This window comes from Tiliqua scincoides, chromosome 2 (assembly GCF_035046505.1).
Source record: "Tiliqua scincoides isolate rTilSci1 chromosome 2, rTilSci1.hap2, whole genome shotgun sequence".
In the NCBI taxonomy this organism is placed as follows: Eukaryota; Metazoa; Chordata; class Lepidosauria; order Squamata; family Scincidae; genus Tiliqua; species Tiliqua scincoides.
The window spans coordinates 155,647,062-155,664,001 of record NC_089822.1 but is presented as its reverse complement, the minus strand read 5'-3'; the positions used below and the strand labels follow the sequence as shown (position 1 = coordinate 155,664,001).

Genomic DNA, 16,940 nt, shown 5'->3' with positions numbered 1-16,940 from the left:
GCAACTGCAAGAAGCTGCAAGAAGTCTGATATTACTGCAACATGACCTTGATCTAGTTGGCTGCCATTCCCCAACCAAACATTACATAATTTTGCTCCTGAACCCCAGAAGCAGGTGTTATAAGGTAAAAGGTGGCATTATGCCAGGACTACCTTCTACCTCTTGGCAGTACATCCTGGACTGCCCTCCATCTTCTGCCATCCATCTTCTACTTTAACCTGTGCTGTATAATTAATTTGCATCCCACCTCTTTACACCTAGTGAGCGAGACTGCCATAGTTCTTAGTCACATCTAAGGTATGGAAGAAGCAGTTTAGAGAAGGTAAAAACAGAAAGCATTTCATGTTGTTACTAACCAAAGGGAAACAGTTGGAAGATTATAAGGCTGCTCAAACAGATGATAGTCCTGTAATATATTTAGACACTATTTATTGCACCTTTTATGTTTTATCACCTATGTGGCAAAAACTTGCCAAAGCAGTTAAATATAGTAATCTCCATTTTCCAAACAACTTGGACATTGTGGGATTTATTCTAACATCTGTATTTAATTTAAAAAGACACAATAATTGGATATAGGCCCCCAGAGAGCTAAAACAGGAATCTAAATGTAAAAATAGCTCACGAGGGTGTTAATAGGTACCTAATCTGTACACCATCCAGCACATGCACAGAGATAGGAGCACAAGTTCTACGTGTGTCTGAACAGCATTAGTGTTGAGATACAAGCAAGGTGTTCTTGCAGAAAGTAAAGACAACCTTATTTGTGGCTGTCTTCACAATCCCACTTCACCAGTCAAGTTGGGGGTCGGGTCACAGGAACTTCAGCACACAATGGCATGCCTGCTTTGGCTTTCCAATGTTGTCATTCCCAGGGCCAGCCCATCCATGAGGGCAACTGAAATGGTTGCCTCAGACAGCAGAGTGGTGTGTGGGGGGGGGGGGCACTATTCACATACTTGTATTCACTTCTCCTCCTCCTCCCATTCCCTGGATTGGAAAAGAAAGAGGGAGGCAGAGATGAGCAGAAATGTGGAGGGTGGGGGAATGCTGAGCTAGAACATAGAAAAGGGAGAGGAGCAGAAGCTGGCACATCATCAGGGACAGCATATGGCATGATGCTTCAGGAGGCCTTGGACTAGCCCTGGTCATTTGCATTCCCAGTTACCAAAACTTTTCAATTCCACTTTGTTCCCCTTGCAAAACCTATTAAAAAGGCTCTAATAGGCATAAGCCCCATGGTGCCAGATACTCGAAAACACTGCATGAAAATACCAGCTATACCTTTTTTTCCTGTAGCTAGAATTACAAGGCAACAGTGGTGTTTCAACAAGTTGTGCTTATTCATGATAAACTAAAGCCAGTGGTTAACAAACCCATATTAAGCCATCATGAGAATGCACTCTAAATTGTACAATGAGGATTCCCAAATGCATTAGATATGAGAGATGAACCAGGGTATGCTTTCCCCCTCCCAAATCAGCTAATTGGGAATATGAGTGAATTTGCAGATCGCCTGCTGGGACAGAAGTGACAAAGTTGTTGCCATCTGGAGTCTGGTCAGTAGGCTGCATTCAGTGACTTTGAGATGCCATTCAGGTTCTTACTGGAGCATCCACATTCCAAATCCTCACAGCTGGTATCCTCAGAGATGGAAAAGAATAAATAAGCATAGGGATGAAGCTAATTTCACACCTCCTTTGACTCCAACCCTTGTACATGCATACAGAGTGAGAACTGCAACGCATAATTAAAAGCTGACAGAATTCCCTTCTCACCTGTAAGATAAAAATTAGAGCCATACTTAACAGGTAATGATCACGTGTTAGAACGTAGTAGCAGCAAATATACAAAACCAGAAGAAAAAAGTGCTTTTCAGTCAAAAATTGTGAAGTGGCAGAAAATGTATTCTGATCATTCTCTATTGATGTTCTGTGGGTTTGGAATTTCAGTAACAGAACTGATCAGGCTTCTTCCAAAATGAAGTTGGAGGAGTCATCCAATTTGATAGAAGGGCAAGGATCCACCCAGAGGAACCCTGCTAATATACACACAGACCTCTCTTCACTGTACCTAGTGTTGAGATGACCTTCTTGATTACACAGCAAGGGCCATGTTTTTCTTCTTCTAGACCTTTCAGTACCACCAAATCTCACTGCTGTATCAGAAGGAACTCCCACCAGTGAGCAGACTGTACCCAGCTGTTGGTTCAGCAGGGAGGATATTTTGCATTCAGTCTTCACTCACACTGCAGTGAGAGCTGAGCTTCCCATTGCTCAGAGGATATGGTTCCATGGGGGTAGAAAGAAGATAGGATTACCATCCAGTAATAGCATATACTTCTAAATCTCTTGCCCCAGTCTGGCAGCAACATTTCATGGTCTGACACTGGACTATGTTCAAAGGTCTCTGCTTTATGATGATGTGATAGTGTGATCAAACACTTTACTATGGACTCTCCATGGCAAAACAAGGTTCACTATAGGATAGCTAGTCATTGTACCATGGGCTTATGACTGCCTTCAACAGAACCTGTGAATGAGAGATAAGTCACTCAGTGACTGTCTTTAGTAGTGTCTCAGCCAATAGCAGTATGTTTAACATCCTGGCTCTGTGTGCTTGAGCAAAGGAGTGGCATGAAGGCAATACAAATGTAAGGCTTTGAAGTAGTTTTCAGTTCCTAGCAGTGTGTTTAACATAACAATAGTCCCACAAGAGTGCAATAGGCACCTTTTAAATCACCATTGTGCCACGTGTAGAGCAAGGTGTATCTGCATTACATAGTTGTTCTTGCCAAAGAGTGTGAAATACCTGGAACTTACCCTGTACTCTAACTCAGCTGAGTACCCTTTTCAACTGGGCCGTGAAAACAGATTGCACAATTTCTGAGCACATTTTGATGGTTTACAAGCAGGTTGCATTTTTTACTACATATGACATTTTTTAAAAGCAAAATTTGAAACTAGGAGTCTCTGAGATTAATCATTTGCACAGTAAACACAAGTACCTTCCATTCATTTTAACCACAGGGGGAAAAACCGACAAGGAAGGGGTAAAGACTTTGACAATTGGGAATCTGGAAAGTGAAAATGAGTAGCTTGTCCAGCGTTACCTAGAGATTCTGTAGGACTGAACTGGGATTAACCTTATTGTACTACGCTGATCTTCAGTACTTTTCTTTTGCGCTTCCACAGGCCTGTAAACAGTACAAAGTGACCATTGACAATACCACCCAAGGTGATCAGCTCAAAGTAATATTTTCTGTAACCTTAGAGCTCTTCCAACTAAGGGTGGCACCTTTTCCATCATGGTTTTTGAAGTGTAGAAAGGATTTAAATTGTAGTCACTTTGATTTCAGATTTACAGTCCAGTTCCCTAATAAATCCTCCCCTTGCTTTTCCTCAGAGAAGGCATGCAGCAGCCAAAGAAAGAAGATAGAAACTGTTTATTTCCATCATAAAGATGCCTTTTAATATTTTAACATAAATCAAGTTGTGTTTTAGGATGATCATAAATTTGCTGGAAGGAACTTCATTTTCTACCCAAGGCAGCTAAAATGATTCAATTTGTTTAGTCTGCAAGCGCATGGAAATGTAATTGGGATGGGTAAGATACAGCTGTTTTAATTGAGTTTTCAGGGAACACCTAGTGATACAGGAAGCAGGAGGCTAATACAGAGGGACCAGGCAAGAATTGCTTCATGAACCTCTGCCAGCATGGATGCCTCCACCTGCTGCTGTTTTCACCACCTCCCAACTCTGCTGCTCCTGCCAACGGGTCCAATTCAAGATACTTTCCCTTAACACAGCAGTTTCCAAAGTGGTGGGTTGAGAACCACCATGGGAACCAGAAATAGGAGCCCCATGGCACCACAGTGACAGCGGCACCCCAGGGGCTTGTAATCATACGGGGGGGGGTGTCACATGAAAACTGGAAGTGGGCTCTGATTATAGGTTGGCGTGATTAGGAGAAGCGTGGAAGCTAGCAGAGGGGGCTGTGGTTCTCCTGGACCTTCTCCAAGGCCAGTGTGACCCCCTCAAGCTCCTGCGTCCCCACAATTGCTGCGGTGCCACAGGGCACCCCCCTACCCCAATCCCTGTCCATGCAAAAACCTAGTGTCATCCCAAAGTCCAAGCAGGATTTGAGTGCCACTACCTTAACACATTCACAAAAGGCTAGATCACAACAGAGGTATAATTTGCATTATTTATTTATAATTTTCTGAAAAATAAATTACATACAAGTATAGCCAAGGACACAGTGCAACATCATAGTGAGGAACTGTTATAATAGCCAATTTAAAATATTCTCATGTTAAACCAGGTGAGAAAGATATCTGCACAGTACTCATTCAGGATGACTCCCAAATTCTACCCCTGACCCTCTCTTCTGTAATAAAAATGGTTTAAAAAATAAGCAAGCTCACATGCTTGATTGATTTTAATCGACTTAAATATTTTATATTTCAAGGCAGGGGTGCCCAAACCCTGGCCCGGGGGCCACTTGCGGCCCTTCGGGGGCCCGCGGGGAGCCCCCACTCTCCAATGAGCCTCTGGCCTTCTGAAGAATTGCTGGAGCCCATCCTGGCCCAACGCAACTGCTCTCAGCATGAGGGTGACTGTTAGACCTCTTGCGTGAGCTGTGGGACAAGGGTTCCCTCCACTGCTTGCTGTTTCATGTGTGTGATGCAGCAGCGAAGGAAAGGCTGGCCTTGTTTTGTGCAAGGCCTTTTATAGGCCTTGAGCTATTGCAAGACCTTCATTCATTCATTCATATAAGTTCTATCTCTAATATATTCACTTATGTAAATTTGTTCAAATCTGAAATGTAAATTAATTTTTTTCCCAGACCCTGACAGTGTCAGAGAGATAATGTGGCCCTCTACCAAAAAGTTTGGCCACTCCTGTTTTAAGGCATAGTTTGAAACTAAGTTTCTGTTCTATTATTGTGTTTCCCACCACTAACTGAGGTAGATTCCTCCATTGCTGTCACTTGGGAATTTACTTAATACTACCCATCAAAGACCAGGAAAGGAAGCTCTTCAAGGTGAGGGAGCAATGGAAGGCACTAGGGTCAAACAATTTCAAAAGCGGTCTTTCTACTCATGCAAAGAGAAAGCCATTCCTCATGGTAAAGTTTGCTTTGAAATCAAGGAGTTTTAATGATCTGGTGCAATATTTAAGAGGAAACTATATAATCTAAGCATAAAATGCACATAATGCATCAGACAAATATGAATTTGTGAGGGGGAGAATCTCAGCTGGTAAATTCAAGCGGGGGGTGGGGGTGGGAATGGCAAGATCAAGTACCATTAGGACAACCGTGTTATTTTGGAACACCATCTAGACAGTGAACACATTGAAGACGGGAAACTGAGCAGAATCATAGGAGCTATTAAAGTCACTAAATGAGCTTGCTGTACATCCATGCATTAAGTATCACTATTCGACAAATTGAACCATTTCTGCTCTTGCTGAACTCCAGTGCTGAGTCATCTCAATGTAACACACAACATGTGTGACATGACAGACTCCAGTTATCAAGGCAGTTGTCCTGTGGGATTCTAAGGAGGAAAAGTAAACACCTGTTGTAGCGTGAAGGACAAGGACAAACTGAGTAAGTGCATGACAACTCTGACATGGCCATCTGTAATCTATCCCACTCTCAGTCAGTTTTGTGTCAGTCACAAGAAAGAGTAACAAAGAGGCAGCTGCTAAACCTCTGTATCACGTGCAATGGGACAGCTCACATTTCATCTGATGTGGATATGTGCACTAAAAACCTCTGTTTGCATTAAAAGAGAAGTGCACGACTCCTTACCAATTTACCCAGAGAATTCTCAGAAAGCTGGTGCTATCTGCAAGCATTTAGGTGACTCTCTGATGTTCTAGCAAGGACTGCCAAGTACAGTTTGAGATTAAGAAGAGAGGTGATGTCAGGTTTTATTGTGCCTGGAGTAAATTCCCCCTAGTCGGCAAACCTTTATGCAGGTTTGCAAAATATCAAGGATGTTTTCTTACCTTTGAACAGAGTTGCATAACTCTCATTTAGAGAACGTTGCTGTTTTTTCTTTATAAGACCTTTGCTAATCTGTTTTTGTAGCAGAAGCAATTCAAGTTTGATAGTGGATGGAAAATTATACTTGATAATTTTGATTAAAAATCCAGTAACACTACAGAATTTCTCAGCTCATTTTGGCAAAACATCAGATTTAATATTGCAGCTATACTGGGCTGAACCATAAAATGATGGCTATAATAATAGCTTAAGTGCCCCCTTTCAGAAAAAGATGCTGTGGTCCAAACTTCATGTAATGGGGCAGATCTGTCCCTTTAAATCTAGGTATCCTCTACTTGTAAAAAACAGGAAGGCAGAGTTGGATCAGATTTGAAGACCAAAAGCAGCTTTCATGTTCCTGCAGCACTTTTCTCCCTCTGAGGCTCACTTCTGGTACTGGAGTGCAACTGACAGGAAAGTGGCATCAGGGGAGAGACAGGATGACTGGTTTTCACACACCCTTTCATCTGCACCTTTTTTGCTTTTAAAAATGAGATTGTGTCTCACCCCTTAGATGCAAGTTTAAAGACATAGGTCTTCCATGATCATATGTAGTCTGAACCAATGTTCACAACAAAGCTGGCAACTTAGACGAGAAAATGAAGATGGGCAAAAGACTAATATTTTAAAATTCCATGAACATTGCTGAGGAGGGATATTTTTAGAGTGAAATTCAGCTGTCTTGGAATTTGGTGAACTTTAGGAGACAATGGTTGCCTTTACATTCAGGCAGAAGACATAAATCAAGGGTTTTAGGAAACTTTCTTATTTTCACAACATGATTTTATTCTTTCTGGTTACAATTGAGCTATCTATTTCTGGAACAAAGTTAGGCATTGTCCTCTATTATGCAGTGACTTGGAAACAAGGCCCTGCGTTCTATAAATTTTTACACATTACCAGTCCACCAAATAATCAGCACCTTCATGTCCATGCATATGTGAGCTACAGTCAGGGCCTGCCCCAACACGGGTATGAAACTGAAGATTCTAAGGGCAGTACTTTCCTCTTAAACTCACTGTATATAACAGAACAAATGGGGAGGGACAATTGGAGGCTAGAAGTGGTATATGGAAGACAAAACTAACAGAAGCAAGAAGTAGTTGCAAGCTTATCAGATTAAACTATTAATGTAGACCCAGATAATCACCTATGAGTCTAATGCCAGAGACCATCCATATACATGCAGCAAGGAAGATATTGGAAAACCTGCAACAGGAAAAGGAAAATGCTAAGAAAGTGTCAAGGTGTGAAAAAGCTATTATTGGGAGCATTCTCCTCTTTCCTATTCCACAGTTTAGTTTGCTCCTATACTACACCATGGAAAATATGAACAATTATGCAGCCCAGTTTAACCAGTAGTCCCCACCCTGTGATTTTTTCCCCACTAGCTGGGAAAAGAGCAGTCTTACTTCTGAAGGAAGATAAGTACAATATAAAATCACTGCTTGCTTGATTCCGTGGCTGCTTGCTTGACTGGTAACAGCAATATGGTCCTCACCATCACTCTTGAGGAAGAGATGCATATCTGACAGCCTTTGACATATCACTGCAGAACAGCAAGGAAGACATTCTGTATGAGAATCTCTGGTTGAAGTGAAAAACTCAGATCGTGGACAAGCATGACAACCCGGTGGTACTCCAGCTCACAGCTTTATAACTTGAGTGGAAAATCTGAGTTGAACAAGCAGCAACACACAACAAATTTTTAGGTGAGCATCAAGCTCAAGTCTCACATTCCAACACCGTATTCGCAAGCAGACTGTTTAGAAAAGTTCTTACCAGGTGCAAGGCAAGGATTATGAATCCTAAAAATCTTCAGGTTCTGGCATAGGCAGGATATCTATCTTGTATATCCACCATCAAAGCTTTGTTTCACTCAAAATGATATTTGCAGTCACAAAGACAAAGCAAAAAAGACCCCAGAACAGCACAAACCCAATCCAGAACGTGTGTCGGAAAGGGGACAAATGTTTATTGAGTGTGCCATTTCCAAAGACCAGTTGAGTGTCTTTTCTGCTACAGTATGCTAAGAAAGCAGGGATTATGTACTGGATGCCATTCCCAGCATAGGCCCCAGTAATGCCCACCAAGGACTCCAAATCATGAGTGCAGAAAGCCACGACAATGGGAGGAATTAGTGTAATGGCTGGGAAAAAAATTCTATCTACTACCCATGGATAGGTTCCTCCTTCCCGGTGGAAAAGAGTCTTCCAATTGTTTCTGAGAGTTACGGCAATTATAGGAAAGTTGGTGCTGATGGTGAACACAGGAAAGAGGCCCAGGAAGTAGCGGATGAAGGCAACACTGACAACGTCGCAGTTGGTGAAATTGAGTGTATACATGTCCATGAGAGTCCCATTGCGGAAGCAGTAGATAGCTGTGAAGGACAGAAGACTATAAAAACCCAGGATCAAGATGTAATCCAGCAGGACCAACTTGCTGATATGTTTCTTCTTGGAGATGGGAGTAATGAGGGATGGTAAGGAGTGCTGACACATGAAGGAATAAACACATACCCCAAAGAGATTGCGAATTCCTGAAAGTTGAGCGAGAGGGGGATGACCTTCCCCTTCACCCCTGGCGATGTGGATGAGGGCTAATATTATCATGATGACAAATGCTGGAAGACAAGAATGGTATGGGGGGAGAGGAGAGAGAAAACATGGTCAAGTCAGGGTCAAAGCATGGCTCACAAAAACATTTTCTTCCTCTGATTTCTATTCTCTGTACTGGATTGCTACAAATCTATAGCTCAAGAGATAAGGAAAAAAAACACTTCTCTGAAGATAAGGGCACTGCACATAAAGAAGAGATCTATGAGAAGTTATCAATATAGGCATTCAGCATCATGCTCTGGGGTGTGTGGGGGAAAGCCAGATATCATACATATATGGAAGCCCACTTGCAGCTAAATACCTAGTTATTATTTCAAAAGGAAATTTATCTAATCATCACACTTGGGGGCTTCTGCCACTTAGGAAATGGGCAGCCCATCACAACTGCTACTTGAGTCCTGAAAGAAAAATCTCAGGTATTTTGGAGTAACACTGATTCTTCATCCCAAGCCTCTCATTTATGTTGGTGAAAATGCACCGAGGGATCCTTCTACCATACAGACTGCTTTCTCTAAAACAGCATTTGAAAGATTGCTTCTAGGCAACACAAGAGTACACAAAAAACAATTCTCAGGCCTTTGGTTTTTGACGGCACTTTCTAGATGAGAATGGGATGGTATTTTACATAAATGAAACCAGCAGGCATGCTTATAGCTGACCTCCCTAAGATTTAGAGCATGTGTAAAGAACACACTGACAGGGTTCTGCACAAGAAATAGTCAAACAAAGTTCTTCTGACTAATCCTAAGGGAGATGAAGTATAGCATGGTCTGAAAATTAAAGTACTGGAAATTGATCATGAAATGTCTAAGTTGGAGGCATATACACATACTTATCTGATGTCTACCCCATGGGTAATAAAATCTAATACTCCTTTACTAGCTTGTCAAAAAAAAGATTTGCTATGGCAAAGCAAAGTATGTTTAATGGCTGATATTAAGCATTTGTGATAGAAAAACAGTTTTACTGAACTAAAACAGAAAGAATGCATGGATATTAGAAGTGCATGAGGAATAAAAGCAGAGGATTATGATGAAAAGACAAGATCAGCATGGTTTAAAGCAGTGGTTCTCACACATTTAGCACCTGGACCCACTTTTTAGAATAAGAATCTGTCAGGACCCACTGGAAGTGATGTCATGACCGGAAGTGACATCAAGCAGGAAACTTTTTAACAATCCTAGGCTGCAATCCTGCCCACACTGATCCAGGAGCAAGTCCCATTAACTATCATTGTTAAAAGCATCTTCACAGTAGTCTGTTAAACATACAGATCTGTGACATTTCCCCAAATGCAGTCACATACCATGGTAGCATGAAGTCTAATATATTCAAAATGAAATATTGAAATGAATGGGGACCCACCTGAAATTGGCTCACGACCCACCTAGTGGGTCCAGACACACAGTTTGAGAAACACTGGTTTAAAGATTTGCTCCTTGACTACTGAAAGGTCCATTCTGCCATTCTGTATCATGTTCTTCTGAAATTCTAATTAGCCATGCGAGTTAATAATTTTCTTCACAATCCTATACATTAGCCCCACACCATCTCATCAGATATTATAAAGAACACACAAGGATAACCACATGTAAAAATAATCAAATTCGTGATCTTTTGCCCCTTAAGCCCTCCAAAGGGGACCTGAGCTGTGCTCTGGTCCTCTCTGGAGAACTTTCTGAAGCCTGCAAGGGCAGCCTGTGAAAAAATGCTTTTCTGCCATATAAGGCATTCTGATGCCTGAGGAAGCTCCTGGAGGACTCCCCTGGGCATCAGAATGCCTTATATGGCATAAAAACATCACTTTTTTTTTTGCACAAGTAGCATTTTTTCACACGCTGCCTCTGCGGGCTTCAGAAAGTGCTCCAGTCCCCTTCGGAGGGCTTAAGGTGCCCAAGATTACCTTGGGAAACAGCAAGTAACGTTTTTTTAGCCCAAAAGGTCATTCTGAAGCTCGCAGAGGCAGTGGGCGGACATGCCTCTGCAGGCTTCAAGAATCAGAGGGCTCAGAGGGAGGCAACCAGAGGGCTCAGGTGGGGCCAAGTCTAGCTCAATGCAGCTCCAAAGTACCAACACTGGCCATATCCGTGGATTCACAATCTGTGGATTGGAGGCCTCACCTCCAGATCAATTTTAATGCAAGAACATGCAAGTCAAAATGCAAGAAGCAACATGAACTGTGAGATTTATACAGAATTACCACCACTGTGAGTACAATCCTTTTTGCACCAATGCAGTGACTGCTGTGCTGGTGCGTGATGTTGCAAAATGTGCAGTAAAACGTATTGCAAGAGTGCAGAAAACAGGGTTGCCAGGGGAAGGCTGCACTGTCCTGCCAGTGCAGTCTTGGGAGGGGGTGGGCTCACTGGCAGCCATGCACGCCTTATCCTATCCCCCTCCCCAGACTTGGAATCCTGACGGTTTCACTTGAACTTGCACCAGCAATTTAGCTGGAGTAGCTCCAAATAGACCCATTATCCAGGCTGGTGCTTTTCCTGAAGCAAGGGGACAAATTTCCCCTTATTTCAAGAAGGCCTCCAGCCTGCTAAAACCCAGCCTAGGATGTAGCACAGTTGCACCTGCTACATAACCGCTGGTTAGGATGGGGCTGTGTGTTATTTTTAAGAAAGTATAACTGATTCCCACATCTTTTCCTGTACTGCTTGGCAACCATCAGATTTTACTACACTTTCTAGGAACAATCTCACTATTGTGACAAAACACTATGGTATCTCCCCTGTTTTTAAAGGACACTTGAATTTCCAGAGCTTTAGAACAGAAAATGCATGGAAATATCACAGGGTGAATTACCACTAATCCTACATTTACAACAAGTAGTATCCAACTATGTTTCCATACGAAGTACATATACACCATTTAGGCTAAAGAACATCCTTGCATCAAATTCAGAAGCTATGCTAGAATGATGTAAACTTGAAAGTTAGTCTGTTACATGAACCTACTTCACTGTATGTGATGGCACATGATGGAGAGAAGAGAAACGTAACTATCCCCTGCTAACTGGGCTAAGAGGCACCTTCTAAAGTTGTGTTGTCATATTTAGCAGAGGGAGAACAATCGCCCATTTTCACACCAGAATGACATGTTTTTCAGTGGCTGTTGCTGATGTTTCTTTTGCAGCTTTTTCAGACTGCAAGCCCTTTGGGGAGCCCTATGTAAACTGCTTTGTGAACTACCTGTTATTAAGAATACTTGTATATCACTTTTAAACTAAAACATCTAGACACAACTTGCAAATCTGCATTGTCAACATATAGCCCGGCAAATTTTTGCAGCTCCCCACCCTCTATTCTGCGTACATTTGTGTATTCCTTTCTTCAACCCTAGTAACCATTAGGCATAAATTGAGCACCTGTACCAGAATGAGAATTCAGGACAACTCACATCACTGCAGCAGTATTGGTAGCATGTTCCCCTGAATTTCACTTTCACATACTATTCCAAGAACTTATAAAGGAACCCTTCCCCATGGGTGAGGCAAGTTACAAGGTTCCTTTGAGTGCACATGAGAAAGCCCCAGAAGCTTCTTGGGCTAATGTTATTTCCTGATGGGAAGGGGGTGTCTGGTAGACTGGAAGCGGGATGCAGTTCTCTCCCTTGCTACTTTTTGCCTGGACAGTATCAATATTGAACAAAGATACAGAAGAAAGGCTTGACTAGAGATGCCTTGAGTGTCACCTTATTTCCTTACAGAATGAGTGACTATCTTGGAAAAGGAATGTCTTGCATTCTCAGTGGGAGGGATGCAGATAAGGGGGCTAGAAAAAAATGAATGAATGTTAGATATAGCCTGTAAGTTGTTAGTTGGCCACTACTGATTTAACATATACAGAATAGGAAGAGACCACTTATCCAGGACAGCTTTCGATGCAGGGATCAAGTAAGATGTATGCATTTCAAGAAGTTATACAGGCAAAATGCAAAAAGGAGTTTACTTGACAGAGTATAGATCAGTACCCATCTCTAAAGATAACCACTATTCTGATACATTCAGGTTAATTATTCCAGGTTCCTGTTCCAAAGTGATAGGATTTAATATTTTAGATCAGTGGTTCTCAAAATAGTGGGTCGCTACCCACCAGTCCGTGTAAAGGTTCCTCCGTCCCTTTAACGGAAGCAGGGAAGCGATCCCCAGGATCGTGTCCATATGGGTGCCCTTCAGGGAGAAAGGAAGATTACAATAAATAAATATAGGTCCAGCCTATTTATACACGGATTTTTTATACACGGATTTGACTCAACACAAATGGCCCCTGCAAATGAGAAAGAATGTACTGATCCTGGGAGAAGGAGAAAAATGCATCCCTTTAAAATCAGTTTTAAAAACTGAACAGTCCTTTAACAACAGCCTCCTTAATGAGGGGGGGGCAGCAGGCTAACAACCCATCAATCCTTCTCTCTGTCAGACCCCTCCCTTCCCCCAGCGCATGAAAGAAACATGATCATTTTGCATTGGTGAAGGGAGGGGCTGAGTGAAGTGCTGATAGATTGTCTTCCTAAATACTCTTATCTTAGAGTCAAAAGGTCAGCAAGGCTATTTTTCAATCACTGGAGCAAAGAAACTTTGTTTTAAATTGATTTGATATAGTGTTTTTTTTTTAAATCCACGCGACCACTTGGAACGGAACCCACGCAAATAATTAGTCTCAACCTGTATGGGGGGCGCTTCTGACTTACATTATGTAGGTAGGACTGTAGCAGGCTGCCTACATAACGCAAGTCAAAAGTGCCCCCCTCGCCCCCCCTCAGCGACTCGATCCGCATTGCTGCCCTAGCCCCTCCCCCACAAAGATTTACTGAGGGAGTAAAACTCCCTCAGAGTTTCAGAACCACTGTTCTAGATGCTCAAGGGGTAATATCCCAGTGTTCATTTTTGGCCCCCAGAAAATGGTAGATACATGAAGCAAGATGTCATTCATTATATAAGATGTGTTACATAAAAGGCAAACTCAGTCAAGAAGAATTGACATCCTGCTATTATTAATTTATCCAGCACTTTTACATTTGCAAACTGTTCACCACAACCCTGCAAGACAGGATCGCTATCCTTATTTTACAGATGATGGTTGAGATGGTGTGGTACTCCAGTTTATGCCACAGACTGAGTTCCCAGCAAAAGAAAAATTTGTCTTCTAGTTTCAAATTCATGCACCAGCCTGTGTAAGCTTTCAGAGCATTTCCTGCCATGTGTTGTTGTAAATCTAGACCAGGGGTGTCCAAACATTTTGGCAGGAGAGCCACATCATCTCTCTGACACTGTGCTGGGGGCCGGGGGGAAAAAAAGAATTAATTTACATTTCAAATTTGAATTTACATAAATGAATATATTAGAGATGGAAGTTAAATGAATGAATGAAAGTCTTGCAATAGCTCAAGACCTATAAAAGGCCTTGCACTAAGCAAGGCCAGCCTTTCCTTTGCTGCCACTGCTGCATCACAGATGTGAAACAGCAAGCAGTGGAGGAGCCCTCATCCCACAGCTCACGTGAGAGGTCAAACAGTTGGTAGTCACTCTGAGAACAGCTACATCAGGTCAGCGTGGGCTCCAGCAAGTCTCTGGAGGGCCAGAGACTCATTGGAGACAGAGGGCTCCCTGAGGGCTGGATTGAGAGTTCTTGAGGGCCACAAGTGGCTCCAGGGCCGGGGTTTGGGCACCCCTGATCTAGACTGAAAGCAGTGGGAAACTATTTGCCAGTTCTCCCATTCAGAGAATTTCCTTGTTTCATATGTTTTGAATAGGCAAATCTTATATATGGAATCTGCTCCATAGAAGTCCCCTCCTGCTTCCAAAATATTAACAAGCAAAATACAAAATTCTGAACCGCTCCAGCAAAAGTACAAAGCTCTTTGTCACCTAGAACCTGCCTGTGAGCAGGGCTGTGAGAGCTGTAAACTCAGAGAGTCTGACAGGAACAGGCAAGCCACAGAAGATACAGCTCTGAAGAACTAAGTAGAACGATGTTCTTCTTCTTGTATTTTCTAAGATGAAGATATCCAGCCCCTTCTCTTTGGGGAGAAGAATTTGACTTGCAATGCCCAGTCCTGATTCTCTTCCATAGCTTAACTATATTTAACTGCAAGACCTCTGCACCTCTTCTCCTGCTCAAGAGAGGAACAGTAAATCTCTACCATCTCTGCTTATTCAAGGATGAAGATCTGACCTATTTCCTTCACCAAGCTCCCTTATCAAGCACAGGCGGCTTATTTAACCCACACCTTCCCACAACAAAGGCAAAATTGTACACTAAATAATGAATGCCAGTATCCAAAGCACTCTCCAGAGAACTTAAATGACAACACATCTTCTCCAGTCCCTTGGAGTGAATATAGTATCTTTTGTTTTATCCAGTAGGTCTCTTTAGGCAGCAGAACCATATGCTTCCTTCTCTAGCAGGCTCTATTGATTAAGAGCATAACTGTTGGCTAGTCTCATTTCTCAGCTAGTCTCATTTCAAAAGAAGTACTTACAATATGGAAATTCAGGAACAGCACGTTTTCCAATATACAGCTTGCTTTGAGGAGTAAACCCAAGATATTATTTGTGGCTTTTCTACATGTCTCAGATTGACAGGCTTGCAAACAGCAGACACCTTGGAAGATCAGTCTTTTTTTTTAACTGGGCCCTGTCTCAAGGCCAGTCCATACTGCTGACAATGGCAGTTCTTAAAAAATACATCCCAATGAAAGAAACCCAATTCGCAATCTTTTTTAAAAAAGTAACGCAAGAATAATTTCCAAACTTCAGTTCAAGTTGCCATCAAAAAATGTTGTTTCTATTTTAGACAGATCTTCCATCCTATTCATTCTAAAAACACTTTCTTTGTAGCCACTTTTGCCACAGTCAGTAAATCATCCACCAGGCTCCAACAGCCCTATCGTGGTGTTTGTCCTATCATTTGATAATCATTATACCATAAACTGGCATTCTAGTTCTATACCAATGAGTTCTATTTAATAAGCCCATTATATAAGATCAGGTGAAATTGTATATTTCTTTTACTCTTGTAAAGAAATCAGAATGTTTTTGTGATGAAACTGCTAGTCTGGTCTACAGACTCTTGAATTGTGAGTTTTTAATGAGTTTACACTTATATGAGTTTTTAATCATGGCTTTTTTTGAGAATTATAGAACTTTCTAATGGGACTACTTTCTCCCTAAGTTAAGGCTATGCATGGTTAAATACTTAGATACATACTGACTGTCATTAATTGGACACATTACCATATCAGGAGCATAGAATTGCATTTCTATACAATAAGCTTAAGCCCTTAAATGAACACAGACAATCTACAGTGGGGTCTGAAATTTCTAAAGACAGGTCGGTTCTCCATGTGCTAGCACCTCATGGGGATACTGTATAGCTACTTTTTCAGTTGAGATTCTTCACATTTCATGCTCTTTCACTTCTAGTTTTAAGTACATGGAATTTTTCTAGCTTACAAGCTCACAAAAGCCTGCTGAAGTTTGGTACCAGGAATATATTTTGGCAGGTTTATTTCCCTAGTCAAGGAGACATAGGTGGGCTCTAGTTCACTTTATGTTGCTGAAACTGTAAATGCTAGATTTATCGTTGTAGACCTGTGAGACAGCAAGATGTAGACAACTCCAAAATCCAGTTATGTTCAGTAAGAGATAAAAATGAAGAGGATGATAACTTGTAACAGGCAAGAAGAGAACGTGGGCTTTGTGAGCATGTGACAAGCCCTCTGCTCATCTCTGCTCTGCTCACCTCTGTCTTCAGGTTCCTGAGTAATGACACTAAATTCAAACTGCAAATGCTCTTAGAAATACCAAACCTATAGTATTCCAAGCTGCTCCTGTGAACTTAAAAGTGTGTCATAGCTTCAAAAAAAAAAAAAAAATCAAGAAGCCAAAATTGATGGCCAAGTGGCCATGCACAGTGACATTAGGGATTTTAAAATATCCAGCAGAGACAAAAGAAGTTTCCAAATAATAACCAAGAAACAACAAAAGGAAGAGAGGCAAAAACATGGTTGCAGGAAAAAGGTGAGATTCTACAATGTTAAACAATTTGGGGTGGTAGGAATTGTTTTCCTAAGAAATACATTGTAAAACTCATAGCCTATCAATGAACCCTGTGTAGTTTTTATATGCCACATAGCACAAAAAAATGAAGCAAAAACTACAAGTTTATTGAGGTAGGTATATTTGCTAATTTGAAATATTTACCTACCTAATTTTATTTAGAAAGGACCACACAAGTCCGATTTTGTCAGTTTACT

General features: G+C 41.7%; 1 protein-coding gene across 3 annotated transcripts in view; it reads right to left on the bottom strand.

Moving 5' to 3' along the window:
• Window positions 1–4,206: 4,206 nt before the first annotated feature.
• Window positions 4,207–16,940, bottom strand: part of TMEM104 (transmembrane protein 104) — a 109,015-nt gene continuing 96,281 nt past the window's right edge. For 2 of the 3 annotated variants that reach the window (XM_066615704.1, XM_066615706.1), the window contains exon 10: window positions 4,207–8,680. In XM_066615704.1, coding sequence (XP_066471801.1) covers window positions 7,920–8,680 — 761 coding nt within the window. In that variant the 3' untranslated portion in view covers window positions 4,207–7,919. The remainder of the gene's footprint in view (window positions 8,681–16,940) is intronic. The other variant, XR_010793811.1, reaches the window with a different exon arrangement.